Source organism: Rhopalosiphum maidis, chromosome 4, assembly GCF_003676215.2.
Source record: "Rhopalosiphum maidis isolate BTI-1 chromosome 4, ASM367621v3, whole genome shotgun sequence".
In the NCBI taxonomy this organism is placed as follows: Eukaryota; Metazoa; Arthropoda; class Insecta; order Hemiptera; family Aphididae; genus Rhopalosiphum; species Rhopalosiphum maidis.
In genome coordinates this window covers 33,238,768-33,264,026 of record NC_040880.1, presented here as the reverse complement: position 1 = coordinate 33,264,026, position 25,259 = coordinate 33,238,768, and the positions used below count along the sequence as shown (strand labels likewise).

The following is a 25,259-nucleotide window of genomic DNA, read 5'->3' as shown; positions in this document are numbered from 1 at the left end:
AAAAAGCTTTATTAGCTGTATTTAGGTATATGTGCACGACTACTTTTGAGGTTGTTAAGGGAAATTCACCTTTAATTATTGAAAAATAGATTCAAATAATATTTACTCAATCATATCATTCCCCCACTCCTTTTCCGCATATAAATTTATTGCAAGTCATTAGTAACCCAACGGGCTTCCGAACAAAATATAAAAGTACCTATTCAATTTTACTTTTAAAATATAAATTTTTATTTTAACTATAAGTATATAATATTATTTATGTACACACATAGACGGTTGAAGGAGAGATATTGGCCAACTTAAATTGAATAACTCAATCGGTAAATGAATATAAATAATAATAATTTTTTTTTAATTATAACGAAAGCTGTCGCTTATGAACAACTATGCGCCTGACTCGGGTCACAAAATGGCAACTACACATACAAAAATGTAAATATTATGTGTGGAGCACTACAGCATGACGTATCATCGTATAATATTATTAATATTATAATACCTACTATAATAAATGTATTGAATCGCATAATAATAAAAAAAAAATCCACGATATACACATATATATATATATATTAAATAAGTATAAATGTCCTGTCGTTCGTTTCAAATGACAACACGATGCTTACATAGACGATATTATATTGATTGTTATACTTAAATTATTATTATGCATCTAAACTGTAAACAGTAAATGTTCAATAATTAATCATTCATCATAATATTAATCATCACAGAATTAATCGGTCATTAACTCGTACAGTAAAAATATTGATATAATATCAATTCTATATAATAATCTGCAGTAGCGTACACTCGTTCAAACTGTGTTCAATAAACCTCTCTCCTCGTGCCTTTGACACATAGTAAGTATTATTACAATATACTCTTATTTTATTTAACGATAAAAATATTTACTCGAATTAAATCTTAAATATAGTAAATGCATTTAATCTGTGAATATTTATTTTTTCAACTACTGTATATGTGATGCCTAATGGGTAAGTTTTACGTAAACAGAATAGTAATCACTTACGTTTCATTCAATTAAAATCTAAAAGGTTCGGTTGGAATAAACGACGCCATTTTCGTTTTAAACGTCTTCTGCAGTCAATTATAAGGTAGTGAGTTAGATGGAAAATTAAAAGAAAATTATAAGCAATTAAACTAAAAAAAGATTATTGTGTCTGTGTTTGAAAAGTTGAGTCGTAATTGTGGCTTATATTATATATTATAAAATTGAAAAAAGAAATTTAAGATGCACAGAAATAGTAAAATTATAAAAGTATAATATAATTTTTTGAAAATATTCAATGTAGAACTTTATGAAAGTACGAATTTATAATTTTTATGTATAAGTAATGTTATTTTATTCAATAATTTCAGCTGTGGTTTAAAATAAATGATATATTTAAAAGTATTATAATTTATAAATAATATCTCAGTTCTTATTTATAAGATATCTAAGGATAAATAATAAATGTAAATATTTTGTTAAAAACTAGTGTAATAAATAATAATATACTCGCATCTGCACTGTGCACACTGTAGATACAATAATATAAAGTGTTTAAATTACATTGTTGTTTCCGTTATTTTCTCCAAAAATTAATAAAAATAATCGAGAAATTATATTCGTTTTAAATGAATGTGTATGGTCTATTTACAATCTGTTTAGAGGACGAATGAAACTGTTACATATTTATTACTATATAAATATTTCACCACTGTAATTAACTATTGTGATCAATAGTTATGTATGTATGACTTATGGGTATTGTATAATTATCAATAAATGTGTTGCAGAATAGTGGCAACGTCTAACTTTTGTTATTATTTAGCGTGTTTAGGTAAATTTTTTATTAAATATTCTTTTAGTACTAATTGTGCATACAGCAGATAGTGATTATATTCTTCATTCGCTTGTAAGAACATAACATAACAAACTATGTTGTAGAACGTATCGATATTGAAATAATCAAAATAATCAATATCTACTTGCGATAGTACCTATTTACTATAAGTAATTAAATTTAAAAAAAAAAATTATAATTCTCACGTTACCTTCACTCTTTGTATCATCAATAGTATTGATGTGTATATTCCGCGTGTATTCACATTCTTATCTATTAAAAGAATATAAAAATAAATAAGCCGCCGACGAGTAAGAAGGAAATATATTATGTGAAAACGTTTTAATTGTGTCTTGTTTGTACGTTTAATGTTTAAACTTTAAATTGTACCTACATAGTACGTATAAAAGTTCTAAACAGTTGGTCACAATAACAATATATAATTTATTCGTTTTTGTTAACAATATAGGTAGAATGCGATTAGTTATATTGATTATCTTATTGTTTTATTTGTTTTACCTTGTTATGTTATATTCCAATATAGAGTATACCTAATAGTTTTTTATTTTTAATTATACTATGTCTACAGCATGTCAGAATACTATACATCTATACTTATACAATATATCAAATTATCAAGTTCTTAAAATGTTTTGTCAGATTCTTTGGAACTAAGCCATTTTCAAACACAAAAACTTCAGCCGCAGCACTTTTTCATGCGTATTAAATAGTTTACTTCTACGATGTACCTACATTAAAATATATTTATGTAGTAATGCGTTTGGCTGCTAAAGATTATAATAATATATTGTGTACCAAACATCACGTAAAAAATTATTTAAAAAAAAATTTAATAAAAATGTATGGTGAGTTTTAATGTAATATTATTATTACTTTTAATTATATTATAAATAATAAATATATTTTTATCTACTACTACTTTTATGAATAGTTAATTTTTATCATAACAGTATTTATTTTAATCATATGCGTTGTAATAATTTTGGACATTGACATGCAAAATCAATTGCAAATAATTGACTGTATACAAATATGGAAATAATTTTAAAAACTAAAATTGTCTAAACTTATTAGATACTTAAACTATTATCTACATATACCTATTTATTAACTGTGTATTTATATATACATATATATATATATATATATATATTTTTTTTTTATCTCTTCGTTTTTATTTTATTTATTAAATATACCATTATATATATAAATATATTTTTCTTATGTATAATATTATAATTATTATTATGTTAATTTAATATTATTGTTAAAAATTATAACTTAAATTATTATTATAATTATAATACATGTATTTTATTTAATACGTAAAATCTTAAATAAATAATAATAATAATAATATGATTGTTAATACAAAATACCATTATTTAATAAATTATGTAGGTGCATGTGGGTAATTGTTAGACTTTAAATTACTTACAATCTACAAATATGTAAATTGGGAAGAACAAATATACACAAAATGATTTACTAAGCGTGCTCATTGCTCATCCCCTTTTTTATTCAATAATACAGCTATTTAAAATCTGATTTTTTTGAATTTTTATGTAATACGAAACTATATTTTAAAATTGACAAAAACATTTTATTACTTAAGAAAAGTCCTGTAGACATACAAACTTCTGTTTCTGTACAAAAAAATCTCAAAAATATTAAAATAAAGTTTTTAACTACCATTTAAAACTCTCAACAGTAATGATGCTTCATTATTAAATGAAAAAAATGGGGGTCACCATGTTTGGTGAATTGTTCTATACAATTTTAAAATTGATAAGTTGTAAGTTGATATTTATGTAAATGAGTGCGGTCCTGCATGAATTCATAAAAATTAATTTATCTATTTAAAATACAAATTTAGCATATAATATAGTATTATAGTGTAAATATATGTATAATTTATTATTGCTATTAATGGTTTGTCATTTGTTTAAGGTTTTTTGATAATGAATTGAATACTTAACAAATTATAAATTATAATTTACAATAAAATTGCAGGTATGTGTTTTGTATATTATACTTTTATTGTCGTTATTGTTTTAAGACAATGAATAAAAATACCAACTATCAAACAAACAAATTTACTTTAATGTATTTACAGATTAGGTACATCATATACCATTGATTAAAATGGGTTTACGTACTAATTAATTAATCTTAACGTTTCGTTATAGTAGATGATTAAAAATTTAAAATCATTATTAGATACTATAGAAAATAGATTTATATTAACAATTTTTTTTAAACACAAGTATACAATAAAATACAAATATATACCTACATAGTACATATATTAAGTATATAATATTGATATATGTATCTATATAGATACATGACCTATATATAGGACATAGCTATTTCATATTGTATTCGTCATATATAATTTTGTGCTAAAAAGGTAAAAGTAGATACCTATACAGTATATACTGAACTATATGACAAATGTAATTAAGTAAGCATACAATAAATTGTGTTTTTACCTTATAGTAACAATTTTATACCTAATAAATATTAAAATACGTATAATTAACAATATTCATTTAATAAATTTTGATAGAGGTGTATATAGGTATTTATAGTTAATTACATCTAGCAATTCATTCTGCTACAGTGTATATAATAATATATAGGTATATATTTTAAACTATCTCTTTTTAAATTTATTGTAACTATTTATTTATTTACTATTTTGCAAATTTTAATTAAAAAAAAAAACATAATAAATACCTACATAATTTGTATGAATTTATTATATATTCATGGGCGCCGGAACGGTTTTTTTGCTGTGAGGGCAAAATATTTCAAGCTTTTTTCTAGAGGGCATAGGAACAAAAATAAGGGTGTTTATTTTTTTGGTACTTTATTTCCAACCCTCCCCAATGTTTACAGCACCTATGCCGAGGAAATGTGTACATAGGTATAATTACATTTTTTTTTTACAAATATTTATCAAACAATTCAAATCATGTAGGTATAAAAATTGTAGGCAAAACAAAATTTATTTTTCTGGAATGAGAAATAATAAATAATTATTAAAGTTCATATTATGTATTTTTCTGCCAATTAATGTGATATTTGGTATTTTAAATTACTGACAGATATAATACGTTATTTGCTGAACAAAATTATAGAATACTGTTTAGGTATTGTGGGCTAAATGTAAATATAAATAAGCCATGAAGTCGTGGGGGCTCTTCCCCTACAGTATTTATTTTGTGGGGGCAATTTCCCCCGTTGCCCCCATTGTTCCGGCGCCTCTGTATACATTATATTAATTATTGTATGTACCTACCTATTATAAATAATAAATAGCAAATATATCTAATACCTATTAAATTATTATTAATTCTAATTATTTGACAAATAACACTATTTAAGATATGAATTTATCAACACATAGAAAAAGAGAATTGGTAGAATACATATATTTACATACTAATACAAATATAATGAGCGTCGTTCTACGGAAGTAATTTGATTTCGTTTGTTAAATTATTCGTTTCACTGTTACACACTTTGTAAGCGTATGTTCAAGTACTAAATGATTTATACAGTAATGTGCCCATACTAATTTATAAGTGTATGTACCTGTAGGCTGCAAAACGTATAAATGTATACTTTACTACGCATCCACTTATTTAATAAAAAAAAATTAATTTTATATTAAAAATCTATTTCAATTTGAATATATTTGAACAAAAATTAGTTTTGAATCAGATAAATTAAATATAATTATTTTCTAATCCAAAGCGTGTTGGTTATTAAAAATGTAATGTATTTAGAATTTTAAACATACTGCAGTTACTTTGATTGGCGTCAAGCCGTCAACCACTGATCAACAATTATAGATTTATCTATAATATATACATACCTATAATAGTCATTGGACGCTCAATTTGTCATGAATACCTAAACACACATTGGTGATTTTACACTATATATTTATACCACTATTATTGATTATTCTTGCTTATAACATACAGAATTATACTTAATATTGTTAATATTATTGTAAGTTACAGCTCAGTCTTCACTCTATATTACATATTATGACGATCGTAAATATTAAACTTTGCATGAATTAACAACAATTTTTAATACCTTTATCTGATATTTTTATACATTGTATATTTTAAAATATAAACACAGTGGGTACTATATTATAATGATATACACGAGTAAAATAAATACAAATAATTCCTAAAGAAGTAATTGGTTTTGGTCATGACATTTTGTGCGTCAATATTTAATGACGACGATATTACAATTTAAGTAGACTATACTTTGCATGGCGTATATTATTTATTCAATTGGTATCTTATAGACACATAATATACACAATATAGATATATTATGCGAAGAACTCAATACTTTTAAATTGATTAGTAGTCCCCTATTTTAGCGGTTATTGGATATATTATTATAGAACGTTGCTGTTTAATATATAAACAAAATATTATGCTATTATTTATCACTTATGCTGTATTATTGCTGAACTTAAACGCCACTCTACTATCATTATAATATTATTATATTGTTTGTTTCCTAAATAATATTGGAAAACATAGGCGTTACCCGAAACCGAAAACCGCGAGTAAAAGCATTTACATCGATTCTTATTATTATTTTTTGTAATATAATATTATAGAAACCGAAGAATATTGTATATTTTCGGCTTCTTAGATATCCACCTCTTAAGTCTCTACCGTGTATCATTACAGCCGAGACTTGGTATTTATATAAATATATAGTCCAATAGTATAACTATATGTCCCGATACGCTATACGATTAGAATTAGTCTATACGTACTTCCGTAGTTCCATCTTATTGGACTTAATTGAGTAGTTGGGCTGTGCCAAAATAACATATTGCTATACTTGTATTATAAAGTCCAGATCACCAGCCTTTGTTAAACTAATTTCTCAGGAAGAGTTATCTGACACGTTGTCCATTCGTTTTATAAGTATTACTTTGAATTAATAAATAACCATATGTATGATACTCATCTGTCATCTACAATCAACTGTTCACCTCTTTCACCTTAACCGATATCCTCATATCCAATTATCCAAACGTGATACCGATCAGCGTTCTTAGAAATATTGTATAATAAGCGTAGTGAGGAGTACCCGAGCTCACTACATAGTACATTGTCACATATAATATTATGCTATTATATGCCTCTCTATTGTTAGCTATTTAGGGACATACTCGTTACTCGTTAGTTTAAGAAACAATTAAGTATAATATACACAGTTTTAAATATTGTAATCTACCAAGTATTAATTTTAATTCGTGTTTTTTTTTTGTTTTATTAAGGATAAATAGGACCATGTATGAAAAAAAAAGGAGATTTCAATTTCGAAAATGGTAAGTTTTATATTACTTACAGTAAGTATACCTAACATAAGCATACCTAATGAAGATATAGTTAATTTAAACTTTAAAGTACTACGCACATATCTATATATTATCTATTTATGTATGTATATACATATATAGGTTTAATAGGACATGATATACATACAGAACACACAATTTCTCATTCGTTATCGTCTCTGTAAAAACTAAAAAAAAAAAACTATATTCAAATCCTTTTTTAATATTCATAGATGAGTGCCAGGTTGTCGAATTGAAGCATAGTGCAGTGTTGTTAAGTTCTGTATAGATGCATATATTGCATAGGAATGCTTATACATTCTATCCTGTTTTCGGTGACTCAAACGGATTCACTTCTTTTAGGAATCGGGTTCGTAGTATTAGGTATTCGTCTCCTTATGGCTCATATACTTGTATGTATAATAACTATACATATATATTGTACACGTGCAGTTACGAAATATTTTGGATTACAAAACCGGGTTTGAAACCACCGGACACCGGTTTCTATTTCTTGATCTTGAAACTAAACATATTTTATTTAAATGCCTAAGAATTATAATATATACCTACTGCTATACAGTGATACGTTAAATTTACAACAGACTGCAATGCATAGTGAATAAAGTGATAAACTCTATAAACTCAATGACTATAAACGGCGAGCGTTCAAATATGGGTTTATCAATATAACACTTTGTCACATTGGTATAATAGTAAATAGCTTACGTGCGTCGTACGTGTACATATATTATATTAATGGTACCTGATTTTTTTACCGTCGAACAATATAGTATTATTATTTCCATTAAATATACCTACTATAGTATATTAGTATTATATACCTATAGTCAATCGATAAAAAAAATGACTTTCGAGATCATATAATACGCATTTAGGCATATAATAAATTATAATAGATATAATATATTTAATACAACATAATACTATATTACCTATGGGCTATGACCTAAGTAGTGTAGCATTGCCTATCGGTATTTATATAACATTATTATATTGATAGTAGTGTGCAACATTATATCATCAGTTGTCAGGTAATAAGTGTCATTTCACGCATTATCTCGTTGTGGATGGGTACCTAATTACATTACTTATATCTGCATTCTTCTTTTTTTTTTTTTATATTGATTAAATACGCTTCAACGACAATAGTTATTAGCTATATTATAACGAACCTACATATTAGTTACAGTTTTTATTATTATTATTTATTCGATTTATTAATAAGAGCATAAATGGCTAATAATTTTCAAATGAGTTTTTAAAATCGTATGATTTATTTTATTTTTTTTGTGGTTCTATGATTTTGAGCAGTTGCATTGGGTACTTACGAGTAAGTAGGTACCTATTAATGATTTTCATATGAATCATAAAGTGTAGTATAGAGATAATATAAATAATGTAAATGATGTTTCTTTTTTATTAATTACCTACTTAAAAAACACATAGAATTTTCGTTGCCATCATAATATTAAACTATTACCCATATTCATACAATTTGCACACCACTCAACCTGTTGAGTAAAAACAATGTATATCTCTCATAGTCACAACTATTTTTCAAGACTATTGGCTGGATTATGTAATCGTCCTGAATTCCTGATTAATATTATAAATAGGTAGTTGGTGTTTCGCGTGTGTCAGCTGCGGGGAGTGTGCACAAGATCAGATTGACGACCGCTAGATAGAGCGATCGCGACGACAGTCCGAACTTTAGATAATTTTCGAAATAATACATAAAATTTACAATAATATTAGAATATTATGCGCACAATAATAATAATAATTATATAATTTATGGTCTGAACGAAAGAGGAAGGGCCGTCGCTCTTTTGTCCGTTCATTTCCTGTCGCGAGCTCCGCTCGTCACGCGTCGTGGTTGGTCGATCGTCGTCGCGACCTTGGCTCCTATCACCACCCCGCCGTCCCCGCCAACGATACGACAACAACAACAATAAGTGCACCGCAGTCTGCAGCAGCCGCACCGCGCGTACCAAATCGAGTTTCAACACCGATCCATCGCCGTTGTCTATTGCCGTCGTTACGTTCGCGTATTAAGTATTTTCCGTCTTTTTGACAACATCATTGTTGTTTTAACTTTCAACGAAACGGTAATGTTTCAAAAGCGGTTGTCGTAAAATCATATCGACCGGACTACTCGAAATAACCTGTGCCCGACCGGCAAAAGCGCGCACGCCAGAAGAACAGAAAACTGCGAAAACAATAATAATATTAGTAATACAATTATGGGAATCGGCTGTGGCGGACGTGCCGGCAGCGACGACGAATCGCTCGCCTAGTCGGCACTTCGGCAGACGAGTGCCGGTCGGCGAGATAACCCGGTCATTGGTAATAATAATAATAAATACTAAGTATATACACATAATAATAAGTATTATAATTTGCCGGTTTAATCACTATCGGCCGAACGCGAAGTGCGAATAGGAGGTAGGTCGTAGGTGCTAAACAAAAACTGACAATTAACAATATTAATAACTACCTACTTAATATTATGCTCTTTTGTGTAAATATTGCGTATTGTCGTATTGAGTAGTAAACATGGTGGCTAGGAAAGATACAGAACTGCTGACAAAGAGAGATAGAGTGAGAGAAGAGAGTGGCGTGTGTGAGTCTATTAGAGACGATTATAAATCATTTATTTGCGTTTTAGATTAATGCTGCTGCTCTTCTCGTGTTATTATTATTGGGAACTTTTTTTTTCAGGTGAAGTGAGCTGATAAAAAAAAAAAAAAAAACAACTCAACAACCTATTCTCTGTCGTTAAGATTGCTGTGCGGTGTCAGAAGCATTCATAGCAGTCTTGGACGTCCACCACCCCGTCCAACACACACTTAAACGTGGATTTTCTTTTAATTGAAAATTGCACGTATCTTTTTTTATATCTCACACTATGAGTGCATATCACATGAATACTGCTCCTATTGTATACGACGCTCAGAACTCTACGCTGTTTGGTCACGGATTATTCAGCGATTGTTACTCAAATATCCTGGGCACGGCCGCAACAATGTTCCTGTCCACTCAATATCAACCGGTCCTCATGTCTGTGATTGGGTCCATCGTCGTGGGCCTCAGCGGACTTTTCCCTTTACTCATATTGCCAGTTAATGACTCAATTTCTCTAAAGACTGGACGTAAGTATTCATATACTTAATCTATGATACAAACTTACTTTCTATTATTTCATAATGAAATATGAGGTGGTTACTGTTAGGAAGTCATAATTTACTAGATTTCTAATCAAACTTAATAACTTTGATTTTAATCAATGTTTTCATTCTTAACTAGATAGTGATTGTTTAGTTGTTCTAACATTGACGTAATATATTAATTGTTATCTCAAAAGTAATAATAAGATAAAGGTGTTTTTAGTTTACCAATATAATTTTATAATAAATGTCTGAATATAATTTACATGAATATACTCTACTCTATTGGTGTTGTGATTATGCACTCAATAAAATAACTTGGTTGCAAAACAAAAGAGGGTGGGAATAATTATGTTTACTTAAAATAATACATTAAATTTCAAATACATTTGTATAACTTGCTATTTTATAGTAATTTATATATTTGGTAAAAAATAAATGTTATAAATGTATTATTAGTAACATAAGTTAAAGAAGTAATGTATTGTATTTTATTAACTTATAACCATGATTTTGTTAAGGCATTTATATAAATTTAATTTATTTCACATAAAGTACTATAGCTAATAATACATTTTTTATAAATTAAGTTATATTTTTAAGGTGTAATTACAAATCGGAATACAAATATTTTGACTTAACAAAGAAATCTATAATGGCCTCACAATCTTACAAATAAATTTAGCATAAATGTCCAAGATTCTCTAGATGGCCTTGAACATGATTGACAGTTGTGCATGTCTATAAATTGGATACACTTTCGATTAAATACATCCTGTTTGAAGTAAAGACTTTTAAACAAAATAGTTATTCATTATTATTAATAAACAGTATATTCTACAGACACTTTCACGTTGATTATATTACAAAATAAATATATATTGTGTACCTACAAATTCAGTAAAACTCTAAGTGGTACCTAATAACACAAATGAACAATAATTTTGACATTGATTAGCTGAATAATATTAGTCAATAATGTGTGCATTCAGTCATACAATTAAAACAGTGGTTTTAAGAAAGTGTGCAATAAATTGTCACATGTGAGTAACTATGTTGTAATCTATTTTGTAGTACATTGTACTACAAATTACTTGATGTCAGTAGTAATCATCAAACTAGCTTGAAGAAAATAAGCAATTTTTCAATGTGTATATTAATTGCTTTGATATCTGTTTAAAATGTTGTCCAAATAGACTTGCAAAAGATATTTTTGAATTTAAGTTAGGTTAGAAAAAATTATACAACCAACTCTTAGTCTAGAAAATACACAATAGTTTACAGCAGTAGTCGGCGACTTTTTTGGACTCGGGTCACATTCACTAATTAAAAAAATTTGTGGGCTGTTCAAAAAAAAAAAATTTACTCTAAAATTATTAACTATGAAAAAAATACTGTCTAAAACTTTAAATTAAATAATGAAATGTATAAAAAAAAATGTTCTAAAATTTAAAGCAGCCCGTATACAATAGCGACGCAGGCCGCCGACCGCTGGTTTATAGTATATTAACAATATTTTTCTCTTAAATTTTTTGATTTGTCATTTTATCAATCAAGAAAATAATTATTATAACTTATAAGTAGAGTGCATTTTCATGTATTCATTGATTATATACAGTTTGTTGGGAGTAAACAATTATTTAAATTTATTAAATACTTTATTCATATAAAATTTATTTTTGTGTTTTTAAAAATGTTTAATGAATAAAGGAATATTTAGTTTATTTAGTATAAATATCTTGGAATATTTGGAAATTGTAAGAGAAAATATTAATTATTTACTTTGATTTTCAATATTATAATCATTATTTTTAAGGTGCCCATACAATTTTTTTTTTGATTTGTAATTTTGTTTTAATATTATTTTAGTTATGTTATAGGAACATTTTATAACTTATTTATCTGCAATACATTTGTATTATCAAATTGCCTGGGTAATTTTTCGTCTGTTTATAACAAATGTTATAATTATTAAAATTAATTTTTGGATTCATAATGAATTTGTTACTATTCAAACTATTATAATTTCCACATAAAATATTGCCTTTATATTGATGCAAATACTAATTAGTAAATTAAATTAATTACAACTGTTGTTAAACATGTGTCACAATATGTGCTTATTCAATTATAATTGTAAAATATCATTAAACATGTTATGAAATTACTTATAATACTGATATTATTTCACTCTTTCAGAGTTTCATTTCATGTATACATGATCAAAAAACATTTGTTAATCAAATATCATGTATTTTGTTTTAAACAGTTTGTTTATTTGAACCATAATTATTGGCATATTAGTTTTTATGTCGAAAGTCTTAACATGGGGCTTTAGTAATAGTTTTGAATGACTCATTTATTTATAAAAATATTATTGCTATTTGCTATTATTGTTTAAAATGTAGTAGTGAACAAATAAAGGAAAAACAAGATTTTTCAATGTATTGACTGTGATTGCCAATTAGTTTTTGATTCTTTAAATAATATGTTTTGGTTTCATAAATTTGCATAATCAAATATTTACTACCGAGGGTCATATAACTATCAATAATGCATAGGTAGTTGTTATAGAAATAAGATAATTAAGTAGATATACCTGTTTTTATTTAACAGTTTATACAAATAGAGCAAAAAAAGTTACATTATGGTTTTAGTTAAAATTTAAATTTTTTTTTGAAATTAATTTAAAAATAAATATAATAAATATGAATTAAAATATACTTCAATAATAACTTTTTTTTTAGCTGGCAGTAAACATTTACGATTATTGTTGAGTTTTTCCGTTGGTGGTATGTTGGGTGATGTATTTTTACACGTTTTACCTGAAGTATGGATCTCTTCTAAAGGTATGTTTTAAAATATATGTCTGATATTATTATTTGATAATCACAGTTTATTTGTTTATGTTTTAAAGATAGGCATGGTGACTGGATACGGGATGGCTGGTGGGTTCTGGCAGGTTTATTAGTATTCATCATAGTTGAGAAATTGTTTTCATTATCAGATGATGACAATGAAACTATTCCTAGCAAAATGTCTACTGACATAAACTCAGTCAATAACAACCATAAGGAATTAGGAAAAACTAAATGTGGTAATGGTGCAACGGCCAAAGCAAAAAATCATATTCAAGCAAGTTTTATTTATTAATGTTTAATGAATTAATTAAGACAGAAATATAACTGTTTTTTTTTTTTTTTAGATAAGTGGCTATTTAAACTTATTGGCCAATTGCATTGACAATTTCACTCATGGTTTGGCGGTAGGAGGAAGTTTTCTCATATCCCCAAGAGTTGGTTTGTTCACCACATTGGCAATATTAGGTAATGCCATAAATACATACATTTATCAGTTATTATTGATATAAAGATGATTATTTTCTTTAAAGTTCACGAAATTCCGCATGAAGTTGGTGATTTCGCTATTCTTTTGAAGTCTGGGTTCAGTCGTTGGGAAGCTGCATGTGCTCAAGTATATACAGCTTCTGCTGGCATATTTGGAGCTCTTACGGCCATCTACTGTAGTGGAGTTTCTGGTGATGTTGGTAAGCAAATTTTTTTTTGTTTCATTAGATATTTTTTTAAACCAAAAGGTTACAAATTCAATTTGTGAAAAGTAAACTGGTTTATTTTGTTATCCTTAGAAACAATGATTTTTTTTTAGATTATTATTTTGTGGATTAAGAAAAATTTTACAATAAATAAATTAAAATATTTATGCATACAGCATTACTAATAAAATGTTTCAAAATTGATATAACTTACAAGCCTGATAGGTAATATTGCAGTAAATAACTTTTCTTATTCTTATCCTTCTTTTTGCCTATTCTAAATAATTTCTTTAGTTCGTTAGCCTATACTTGGATTCTTACATTGTATTTCACAATTAAAACGTAGAAATGACAAATATTGTATTTTATTTTCTAGAGGCAAAGACATCTTGGATTATGCCATTTACAGCTGGGGGTTTTCTTCACATTTCTTTGGTTACTGTATTACCTGAACTTCTACTCGAAGAGAACCCAAGAGAATCAATCAAGCAGTTTATGTTGATAATAGCTGGAATAATAGTTATGTTTGTCATGTCAAATCTGTTTGAATAATAAAACATACATTTTTTCCTTGTCCCACTCTCCTACCATGTATCCCATTAAAAAGACTATAATTTAATATTATTATTATTATTTGACATTTTTACTGTATAAATCACATTATTAAGTACCACCTATTACTACTTGTTTAAACAATTTTATGTTAATTATGTATTGTATTTGTATTATTCATAAAAATCTCTTGTTTTTTGATCCAATTTCTTTCTTATGTTACCACAAGACACAGATCCACACATTACTACTTATATTAAAAAAATCACATTTTCAGAGATTACTTTATTTATGGCTGTGCATTGTTGATTTTTTTTTTGTTATCAATATTGCATTATTTTAATATATTTTTTTAAGTTTAACACAATTTATTTTCATTACCAAGCCATATTATATTTAAGTTATTTATGTAATATATTATGTTATTAAATATAATGTTCAACTAACCTTAATTATTTTATTTTACTACTTAAAAAATGTATTCTATTGATTTTTTGTTTAAAAAACAACTAAGATTTGTATTTATTTTTTTGTAAATAAATATATATATATTTATAATATGCATTAAACAAGTTTTATATAAAATATTACGAACTGTCATCTTCATCAGAATCTGTTTCTTCTTCAGCGTCCTTTAACCATTCGATTAATTTGTTTGCTTTTTCTCTTATATTTTTTGCAAATTGAGTGTTCTCTTCTTTTTCATGCCACTTTAGAATTGATTCTTCACTCAGTATGTTCATGTTATATAAATGATGTATTACTTTGACTATAACTGTGTTGAGCAGTTCCTCACCTTTGGCAATGTCTTCGATCGCAGACAGACAGTCTTCACAGGAATCTGTAGTTTTGATGTAGTTCCTTAGTACTGGCATAAAGTAGTCTAATTTAGACTGCAGCTGTGTGTAATACCGTACTTGGTTCAGAGCCTCAAGCTCAGCTTTGCTGTTCAGCGTCAACATTGCTCGAATCACTTGAAAGTTAGCTTCTCTATAATTGATATTGTACGCATACCGCGAAGAATTAATTTCTAATATTAGGTTGTCGCAATGCACATGGTCTTCAAAACCTCTGATCAACGAGTCCACAACCTCAGAGTAGAACATGCATATGTCATCGGGAATGGACGCAGCCACTGATGCAGTGTCGTCGTCCGATGAAGAGCAACTGTTGATGGACCAAGTCCTTTTGCGAAACGTCAAGCCTCTCACATCTTCATCATCGTCTGAATCTGAATTGTTTTCTGCGTCGTAAATGTACGCTTTGGCACTCAACTTTTTCGATTTTTTATTTGAGTCAGAACTGAGTAGGCGTTTCTGCTTTAACTCAGTGTTCGGTTCGATCACGACTCCACTCCCTAGAATACAACTATCTGAGATGTTACTGTTCTCTTTGATCGTACAGTTCTCTCCAATGACTGAAAACCGTATAACGGATCTGTCTTTGACATTGACACCGTTGAAAAGGTAAGAGTTTTCTATCACGACGTTATTACCGATCGTACAGTTTTTGCCGACGACCGTGTTGGATATCCTCGTGTCGCTACCGAATTTCGAGTCCGATCCCACGACCGTATCGTTGCCCACGTCACAGGTCAGGGCCAGCTTTAAGTTCTCGCCGAAGTAGACGTTGCCGTACCTGATACTGTATTTGTCCACCACTTCTGGGACCTGGGGATAAGACCATCGGTGCAATACGTCTCGGGTGACCCGCTCGTACGACGGCCAGTCGAACACTTCACCGGCGTATCCGTCGTCGTCCACCACATGGGCGTAGAGCGTGCTGTTCAATATCTCCTCGTTGATGAGCAGCCCCTTGACGAAGTCGTCCTTGGTCTGGAAGTCGAAGTTGTCTGCGAACAGCGGCGGGACGGCCGTCGAACAGACGACTACGTTCGTGTCGACTAGGTCGCGCCTAATGTCCACCGTCTTGTCGAGCACCAGTTCCAGCGGCAGGTTGATCTTGCCTCGGGCCCTGTTGTGGAACAGCACCCTGCTAGTGTCGGCGGCCAACACGATGGTCTGGTCCGCCGCCGAGGTGGTGTTCGGGTCACCGGACCGCTGGTAGACGATCGTCATGACGGCTCCCCTGTCGCCGGTCTGTCGCAGCGTCTTGAAACGCTTGACGAGCGGCAACAGCGGCAGCCGGCCCACGACGTTGCCCCACAGCAACACGAAGTCGTTTCGGATGAGCGCACACGCGTCCAAGTGCCGGAGCACGTCGCCGAACGATCGGCAGGTGTCCGAAGTAGTGTAGACGATGTTCAGCCGTCGGGCACAGGACGCGCGCTGCACGGACGCCTTGATCCGGTCTGCGCTCCCGCTGGAGCAGAACACGATGACGTCCACGATGCCCGAAGACTCGAGCATGTCGAGCGTGTAGTGTATCAGAGGCCGGTTGACGAGAGGTAACAGGCACGCGCTGTCCCCGTCGGCCGCCGGCCAGAAGTTCTTGTGGAAGAAGTTGGCCACCACCACGGCCTGCAGCACGTCCTGCTTCTGCACCTTGTTGGTGCTCATGGCGAACCGAGTGCTTTACGACGCTCCGGGTGAAGACTTTGGGTAAAAAGGACGACAAAGTCGAGACGTGTCCAAGAGCTTCGACTTCAGACTCGCTGGTGGCTGCGTACTTTTTTACACTCGACTACTCGATTCACTGATAACGCGCGCCAGAATAACAACCTGATACTGTGGCGCGATTTACCAGTGATAACACGAGCGGGACGTAAACACGGTCCGTTCGACGTTGCCGCGTTGCGCGTCGTCGGCCCGGCAACGTTGCGGCCGACCTACCGACGGCCATATTATCACATACAGTAATATTATTATTATTACTCTATATAGTTGTTTTATTACTCCACATAAGCCTGCTGCTCTACACGGCCATAGCCCGTATCAGTAGTAGCGCTCTCTTGTGACGTTGCAACACAATCATTTTATCAATATTAGTCCAAGACAGTCAGCTGAAGTGAGTCAGTGTCTGCTCGGTGAATTGTGGTCCGCTTTATTTTGTCGTCGTTTCGACGTTTCGTAACAACTAATAGCCACAAAGCGATCGATTTGTTTTTCAGAATTGTACGTTACGTGAACTGCGCTGTGGTGAAAAAACGTGCGATTAAAAAGAAATATCAACTGCTGATTGCCTTTGTGCAAAACATAATTAATATAACAAAAAAGTCGTTGGACGACTGTGCTTTTTAAGTTTTTTTCAATTTTGTCTGACCGTCCGATAGTCGACATGTCAAGCAACGAGGAAAAAGCCATGGCCCTGTTAACCGAAGCGGATAAGAAACTCAACTCGTCGAAAGGATTGTTTTCTTCGTTATTTGGGTGAGTGTTGGATATTCGTGTAAATTGTTGAGTGTGGTCGTAAATTGCATAACATGATTTTGGAGTTAGATAGTTGGCAGTGGAGTGGGGGTTTTAGGTGGCGGAGTTATGAGTTTTTGTCGTAACTGTTTTGGAAAGTTGTTGAAATGTCGACGGAAAGGTGTTTTGTTGGTTTTTTTGTGTGTGTGGTGGAAGGGAGTCTCGGAGCAATCAAAATTATGACTTTTTGAACACATTTCTTAATTCTAGACGATTTAACATTTTCGAGCTGTTATTAGGTATATAGTTTCTTTGATTGTTAGGTAGTTGTTATCATGACTTTTATAAAGACCATGTCTTAATGATTCTGGTTATATAGTGGAAAAATCACATGTTGCGCTAATTACTTATTTTGACGTTGTAGACTTTAGGCTAACGATAATTTATTATTAAAAAGTTTTCATGACTGGTATACAGACAACAGATATGCTTCACTCACTTAATTCACTATGTAAATAATGGTTTGCCTTGAGGATGAAGAATATATATCCAATATAATCATATGAGTACTTGTTTTAATTATGTGTTGCATTTGAATACTGAATGCCATTGTAATGATTTCCTTTTTATTTATTTATAGTATGGACGTTGATTTTGGAAAATTGAATTATTTATAGTAATTAAATATTAATGAATTTCATCCCCCATTTCTGCATGCTTAAATTCACATTAAACAGACCTTTGATTTATTAATGTGGAATACTGAAAATGATGTGTGTATGTTGTGTATTAATGTATTAATGATTTTGAATTTCAAACTTTCTTATATATTAATTTGTTTTCTGTTAAAATTGTTAGTTTTCATTTGAAAAATAGTTTTTAGTTGGATTTTGTTATTTTAAACATACCTATTAAAATACATTTGGGTAAACTCTTTAAGCAAGTCGAGGAGTGTTAAAATATAAATAAATTAATCTTTCTTTGTTTTTTCTATAGACTAGAAAACTATTTGACCATTTTCGATAAAAGTTATATCAATAGATTCTTTGAGACTGGGAGAGTTTAAAGCTTCATTTTTTAACCTAAATGAATCAGTTTAGGGTGCCTTACACATGCTTTTTTTTTGACTCACCAAAATCAAATAGTAAATAATAATATAGTTATTTCAGAAATATGGCATATAAAAATGAAAAATATTGTACAACAAATTATGTTACAATAGTTAATATGGTAATTAAATAGGTGGTATAATTTCTTACAAAACTGTACACAAGTGAAGTTGAGTAATTTTGCTAGTAGTTCTATAAAATAAATAGCTTAAATACCATAGGTCAATTCAATTAAAAGTGTCAATTGTTTAAAAAATGTATTTTCCTTTGTAGCAATAGCAGCAATAATATTGATAACCTAAACTTAATGCATTTCTACTTCCTACATAGATTTTAACCGAGATTTTAACTTTGCTTAAAGTTATTAGGATAGTGAATTATATAATAGAAATTAGGCAATAAAAATTAATAATTATCATACTATTAAAATAAAGTAATTCAAATAATATAAAAATTGGTTTTCATAATTGTTAACAAAAACAAAAATGTATAAACTTAATTAGTCTTTCAAAATTCAGAAAAATTTAAAACTTTATCTACCTACAACATAAATTTAATCATTTTATTTACATAATTTTTTTAATGATCTGTAGAAAAATGAAAACATATTTTGGACAGTATGTACCTAACAATAATTTTAATACCTAACTAACTATTGATAATTAATGTTTAAATTAGTTTCATATATAAATATGTATTATTAATATTTATCATGAATTAATATATTAATCATAAATCTGACTTGTTTTTAAAATTATTTTTTAGGAATGTTTCTAAGGTAGAAGATGCAATTGATTGTTACCAACGTGCTGCAAATTTATTTAAGATGGCAAAAAAGTGGTCGCAAGCTGGTCGAGCATTTATTTTGGCTGCTGATCTCAACGCTAAATCAGGCCGTAAACATGATGCTGCTACAAATTATGTGGACTCTGCAAACTGCTTTAAAAAAACTGATCCAAATGGTACGGTTATATATTTAATCTCTAGTACTTCAAATACTTTAAATTTATTTGCGTGATTCAAAAACAAAAAGTAAAATGTTGTAACTATGTATTTTTATTTATTTGCTTATGTTGAGTATTAACTAAATATTCTAAATTATTAAAATATTTTACAAAATTATTAAGGTTTTCTTTCTATAGTATCAGCTCACGGAAATGAATTGTTTCCCTTATACTTATCCCAAAGATGTTTTATCATCAATAAAATTTAAAAAAAAAAAATTGTATTTAAGTACGCAATCACATTCAGAATTGGATCTCCTTATGAAATGATATATTATATATATATATTATTAGTTTTTTTTTATGTGAGCACTAAAATCTTAATTTATTGTTTTTATATAGTTATTACTAGTAATACTCTAGTTGTTACTCTCTTTTATGTCTTTATTTTGCATCCAACCGCTATAATCATACAATACTAAATTTTTAGTTTTTTTTTTTTTTCTATAGAAGCTGCAGTATGTTTGGAAAAAGCAATTGATATCTATACAGATATGGGTCGTTTTACAATGGCTGCGAAACAACATCAAAATATAGCTGAAATGTATGAGACTGAAGCTGTTGATCTAGAACGTGCTATAACCAATTATGAAAAGGCCTCAGATTATTTTATGGCTGAAGAAAGTAAGAGTTCAGCTAACAAATGCAAACTTAAGGTGGCACAGTATGCTGCTCAACTGGAAGACTATGACCGAGCCATTCAGATATACGAAGAGGTATAATTATTATAGCTTATATAAAATTTGGTTTCAATCGGTAAATGTATATTGTATATTATTATATTATTCTATATCATTGTGTTTTATAGGTTGCTGGAACATCATTGGACAGTTCTTTGTTGAAGTATAGTGCAAAAGAATATTACTTCCGAGCAGCTTTATGTCATTTGTGTGTTGACGTACTTAATGCTCAACTGGCCATGAATCAATACACTGAACGATACCCGGCATTCCAAGATAGTAGAGAATACAAATTATTACAGGTAAATAATAACAGTTTTAATTATGTTTTGTTAATGATTATTTTAATTTAATTAACTGATGTTATGACTGGTTTAAGCCAAGTACTACATATTGTATTCAATACATATTAAATATTAATTTTATTATAAAATGTCTTATTATTTTAAATGTATTTAATATTTTATAACTTAACTATTACGTTATCACTTATTGAGTTCATAAAATTAAATTATCTTAAGTACCTACATTTTTATTGGATTTTTTTTGTATTATTTACAAAAGTAAATAGTCAAAAGTCTATCAAAAGTTAAGAAACTTATTCTATTTATTTTTATATTATTTTAAACAATGAAAATGCATAAAGTAATTGTAATAATAATCTAATTAACTCTATTGTCATTATTATAAAGTTATAAAGAACATTATAAATTATTTTAGTCTATTCCATTTCTAATACACATATCATATACTAAAAATACTGTGTTAATTAGGTAAAATATGATAAAATTACAAAAAAAATTAAAACTTAGTTTAAGTTAAAGAAAATCTTTGAGTTGTCTAAATTGAATTATTTTTCTTTAAGGTGTTGTTAAACCACATTCAAGAGCAAAATGCTGATGGTTTCACTGAAGCTGTTAAAGATTACGATTCCATATCGCGGTTGGACCAATGGTACACAACAATATTACTGCGTATTAAGAAACTGGTGAATGACACTCCTGATTTGCGCTAATTTTGTTTATGAATAAGTACATATTTTTAAATTCCTTAATTTATAAAACAACTCTCATAGATAACATCAACAACAACAACAACAAAAAAAAGAAAAGAAAATGTATACTGTATATATTTGAAATATTATTTGTGTATATTTTCATTCCTTGCACAATTAAAAATGTCAAAAAATGAGATCTTCTATATAATATAATGTGACATTTTTTTTTTTGCACAGCATGTTTAAAACCTTGTGGTTTTATTTAAATGGTATTCAAGTATTGAAATCATATAAAAAGGGAAATAGATTTGACAGTTGACTTTTTTTTTGGTGATTACAGATTTCAGATTTTTTATAAAATATCCTAACCTAGTATTTTATAATATTTAAAAAATTAGCTTACATTCCCTTCTGTATGTTAAATGTTGATCTGCAATGTCGCTTGCTATTCTATTTGGTGCAGCTATCTATCATGTTTGATTAAAAGCACTTTGTGTTTGTTTGCTGAATCGTTTTGCACTAAAAAATGAAAAATGTTTTTAAAAAGAAAATTTAATTTAATGTAATCAATTATCCTAATTATTATTATTTTTTTTTTATCAATCATATCGTATTTACATTGCGTATGGATAAAATATACATGTACTAAAATTGAACAGCAAAAATATATATTAATAATATAATTATTGTATTATAGAATGTCTAGATGAGCTACGTTGTATAGAAAAAAAATCGTAGGCTTATTATGTGTTGCTGTAGACAAGTATGATACTTTTACATGACTAATATCATCGTATATTATATTATATTCATATTACTAATCAATATTGTTAATGTTTATTATTATTAATTTTTTTTTATTGTAAATAGAATATTGTTACAGATTTTTTTTTTAATCTAAAATTTACCTTAAAATTTGTTTCAATATTATTGTATGACTGTTTCAATTTTATTAGTTATCTATCAATGGTGTTAATTATGTTGTTTAAATTTATAAAAATATTATTATTGAATTGTGTACATATATGTTTTTTAAGTTTAGCATCATAGAATTTGGAACCGAAAATAGATATTTTAAAAGTTATTATAATAATGCACATATTGTTTTCATTATTTCCTATTTATTATGCATTTATAAGTTTGTATGATTAAATTGTACAGGAGGTAGAAGGTAGTACATGTGTTGTCTTAGGTTTAGGTATTAGCTAAATTATAAAAATACTGTAAAAATCAAAATTAATTATATATTACATAATACATTATGTATACACTCAATAGTGATTTTGTTGGGTGCCTGTATGTTATATTGCATGTGTTCTGTCTATCTGATATTTTAATAAGTTTTATAGAAATTATAAAATGTATAGACTGATCAAAGATATGAGTTCGATAATATTGTAGAAGTTAAACAGACTAACAACATATTTGCAGGCACAGACAATTAGGACAGGTGGCTTTGTTTAAAATAAATTTGTTCAATCCAGCTGACAGGCCACATTAACTTATGTACAAATGGAGCATTTGCTTTAGTCAGCAAAAATAAAGTTACTTATTAAAGAAACAAAATATTTGATGTTTTATGATTATTTTATAAATTATTTGTTATTCTTAACAGTATAATAACTATGGTAAAATAAAATATAATAGTGAGTTACATATTTACTGCTTATGTAAAACATTAAATGCACCACTAAAACAAATCAACATTTTAGCTCGTTAATCTTATGTATGTAAATCAAAATAAATTGCATTAGACCATATAAATGTATTGAACTATGAGGATTTATGTAGATAACATTTACACATAGACCTGAGAGATGTTTTTAATTAGATTTTAGATTTATAAATTATGTCATTGGAATGGAATTCTTACTGTTTATCTGTTTATTATTTGTTCAGCACAATTTTTATGATAAAATACACAACTTGCTTAGAATGAATTACATGTGCTGAAGGGAAACAATTATTATCGTTGACATTTGGTTTAGTAATAGTTTATTATAAAATATAATAAATGATTTAGTCATAGAAATCAAAGTTTATCACAACCTAATGCAGACTTCGACTCTAAACTGCTGTGTTATTAAATAGAATTTAAAACACAATCGCACTATATTCTGTAACTATATAGTAAGAGTAAATTTATCTATTAGGTATTGTAGTAATTAATGCAAAATAAACGTTTTAATATTTTATACCAAAAAATCATGTACCCTGTACCTGTGACCTATCACATTAATTTAATAAGTGATAGTTATTGCTCGTTAAATATTGTGTTATTGATGATATAACAAATTTGACAAAATGCATAATTTTTCACAAATGAATTGTTATTTAATATGTATATTAAACAAGAAAATTAAAAAAATAAAAACTATAGTCTATGCATTTATGATTTACATGAATACAGTAGAGTCTAAAATATGTGAAATAAATTTTTGATACTCATAATTTTAATGTCTTGAATCAAATTAGTATATCGCTTATTTTGAATTCGGAAGGAAATAAATTAATTGGTACGCAGTTAATCCAAAATCATTAACTTTCCACTTCTCTGATTATAACTTTATTTGATAATTTATATCAATATATATTTATATTGTATTAATGTATTAATATATGTATAATTTTTGTGTTTTAAAAAGATTTGTATCACTCGAACTCGCCTGTTGGTTAATAATTTTTGGTACGGTATATTATAATGTTTTTAATATTTTTTATTAGACAATCTATGAAAAATATATTTTATAATAAGTGTTGTAGGTATTTATAGTGGCTTTGGTGTATACTTTATACTTGAACGAAGAGACCTACCAATGAAGGCACTTCGGCGTGGTTGTTGGACGTTGGTATATGTACAATATAAAGAAACCGGGAATTCTCTCTGCTGTATAGGTAGTAAAAATATAATAATAAACGATTTAGAGAGGAAACTGTGTGTCATGGCGTTAGATTATTATTTTATTCGTATTTCGAAAAATACTATTTATTCCTTATAGATTTTGGTATCTACTATTAGTAATTTATTTTCTACAAATAACACGATAAGTAGTACCTATTATAATTTATAATATAATGTATATCTATATGAAATAAATGTATAATGTCGCCTATTAACTTAAAATGTCAATTGTAGGTACTTATTTTTTCCCGTTTTTCTCGATATTTTCCATCAAAACATTTTTTAAAATTGTATTTTAATAAAATAATTACAATCTATACACATAAAGACATAGAGTACAATAAGCAATTTTGTTAAACTATTTTACTGGATCTCAAATTTGTTTTGTCACGGTTACCTGTATTTAGTGATTTTTTAAGCTATAAATTTGTGATTATTTTGAAGTCTTATAGAACATATTATTTTGCCTTCAAATTAATATAATTATACAAGACAGTAACTTATATCTTACACTTAATTAAAACGGAATATAACGTTAATTAAAAAAAGAAAACAAAATGTAAAAAGTTTTCTTTAAATTTAATAAATCACGTTTGTTTTTACAATGTTAATAATATATCTTTGACATCTTTCTTCATAACCATAAAGGATATGCCTCTATTTATTAATATACAGGTACCTTATGAATTTTTCA

General features: G+C 28.5%; 3 protein-coding genes across 4 annotated transcripts; 2 read left to right on the top strand and 1 right to left on the bottom strand.

The window, feature by feature from the left end:
• The first annotated feature begins 822 nt into the window (after positions 1–822).
• Positions 823–14,946, top strand: LOC113548098 (zinc transporter ZIP13 homolog). 2 transcript variants are annotated; one of them, XM_026948773.2, is made up of 8 exons: positions 823–866; positions 7,210–7,260; positions 10,015–10,445; positions 13,208–13,309; positions 13,378–13,595; positions 13,666–13,786; positions 13,852–14,007; positions 14,390–14,946. In XM_026948773.2, exons 3-8 carry the CDS (start codon positions 10,202–10,204, stop codon positions 14,563–14,565), a joined length of 1,017 nt encoding a protein of 338 aa, XP_026804574.1. In that variant the 5' UTR covers positions 823–866; positions 7,210–7,260; positions 10,015–10,201; the 3' UTR covers positions 14,566–14,946. The 2 variants fall into 2 exon arrangements, with proteins under 2 accessions (XP_026804574.1, XP_026804573.1); XM_026948772.2 differs by lacking the exons at positions 823–866; positions 7,210–7,260 and adding an exon at positions 9,246–9,639.
• Positions 14,947–15,096: 150 nt separating this feature from the next.
• LOC113548258 (translation initiation factor eIF-2B subunit epsilon-like) lies at positions 15,097–17,340 on the bottom strand. The gene has a single exon (XM_026949050.1). The coding sequence runs from the start codon at positions 17,082–17,084 to the stop codon at positions 15,153–15,155; it is 1,932 nt and encodes a 643-aa protein (XP_026804851.1). The 5' UTR covers positions 17,085–17,340; the 3' UTR covers positions 15,097–15,152.
• A 165-nt stretch (positions 17,341–17,505) lies between these two features.
• Positions 17,506–22,522, top strand: LOC113548259 (alpha-soluble NSF attachment protein-like). Its single transcript, XM_026949051.1, has 5 exons — positions 17,506–17,894; positions 19,748–19,944; positions 20,437–20,702; positions 20,795–20,968; positions 21,532–22,522. Exons 1-5 carry the CDS (start codon positions 17,803–17,805, stop codon positions 21,679–21,681), a joined length of 879 nt encoding a protein of 292 aa, XP_026804852.1. The 5' UTR covers positions 17,506–17,802; the 3' UTR covers positions 21,682–22,522.
• The last annotated feature ends 2,737 nt before the right edge of the window (positions 22,523–25,259 follow it).

Coding starts and splice junctions, on each gene's coding strand:
- LOC113548098 (XM_026948773.2), top strand. CDS start 10,202: ATGAGTGCATATCACATGAATACTGCTCCTATTGTATACGACGCTCAG. Junction 10,446..13,207: donor AATTTCTCTAAAGACTGGAC/GTAAGTATTCAT, acceptor CTTTTTTTTTAG/CTGGCAGTAAACATTTACGA. Junction 14,008..14,389: donor TGGAGTTTCTGGTGATGTTG/GTAAGCAAATTT, acceptor TTTATTTTCTAG/AGGCAAAGACATCTTGGATT.
- LOC113548258 (XM_026949050.1), bottom strand. CDS start 17,084: ATGAGCACCAACAAGGTGCAGAAGCAGGACGTGCTGCAGGCCGTGGTG.
- LOC113548259 (XM_026949051.1), top strand. CDS start 17,803: ATGTCAAGCAACGAGGAAAAAGCCATGGCCCTGTTAACCGAAGCGGAT. Junction 19,945..20,436: donor TAAAAAAACTGATCCAAATG/GTACGGTTATAT, acceptor TTTTTTCTATAG/AAGCTGCAGTATGTTTGGAA. Junction 20,969..21,531: donor GAGAATACAAATTATTACAG/GTAAATAATAAC, acceptor TTTTTCTTTAAG/GTGTTGTTAAACCACATTCA.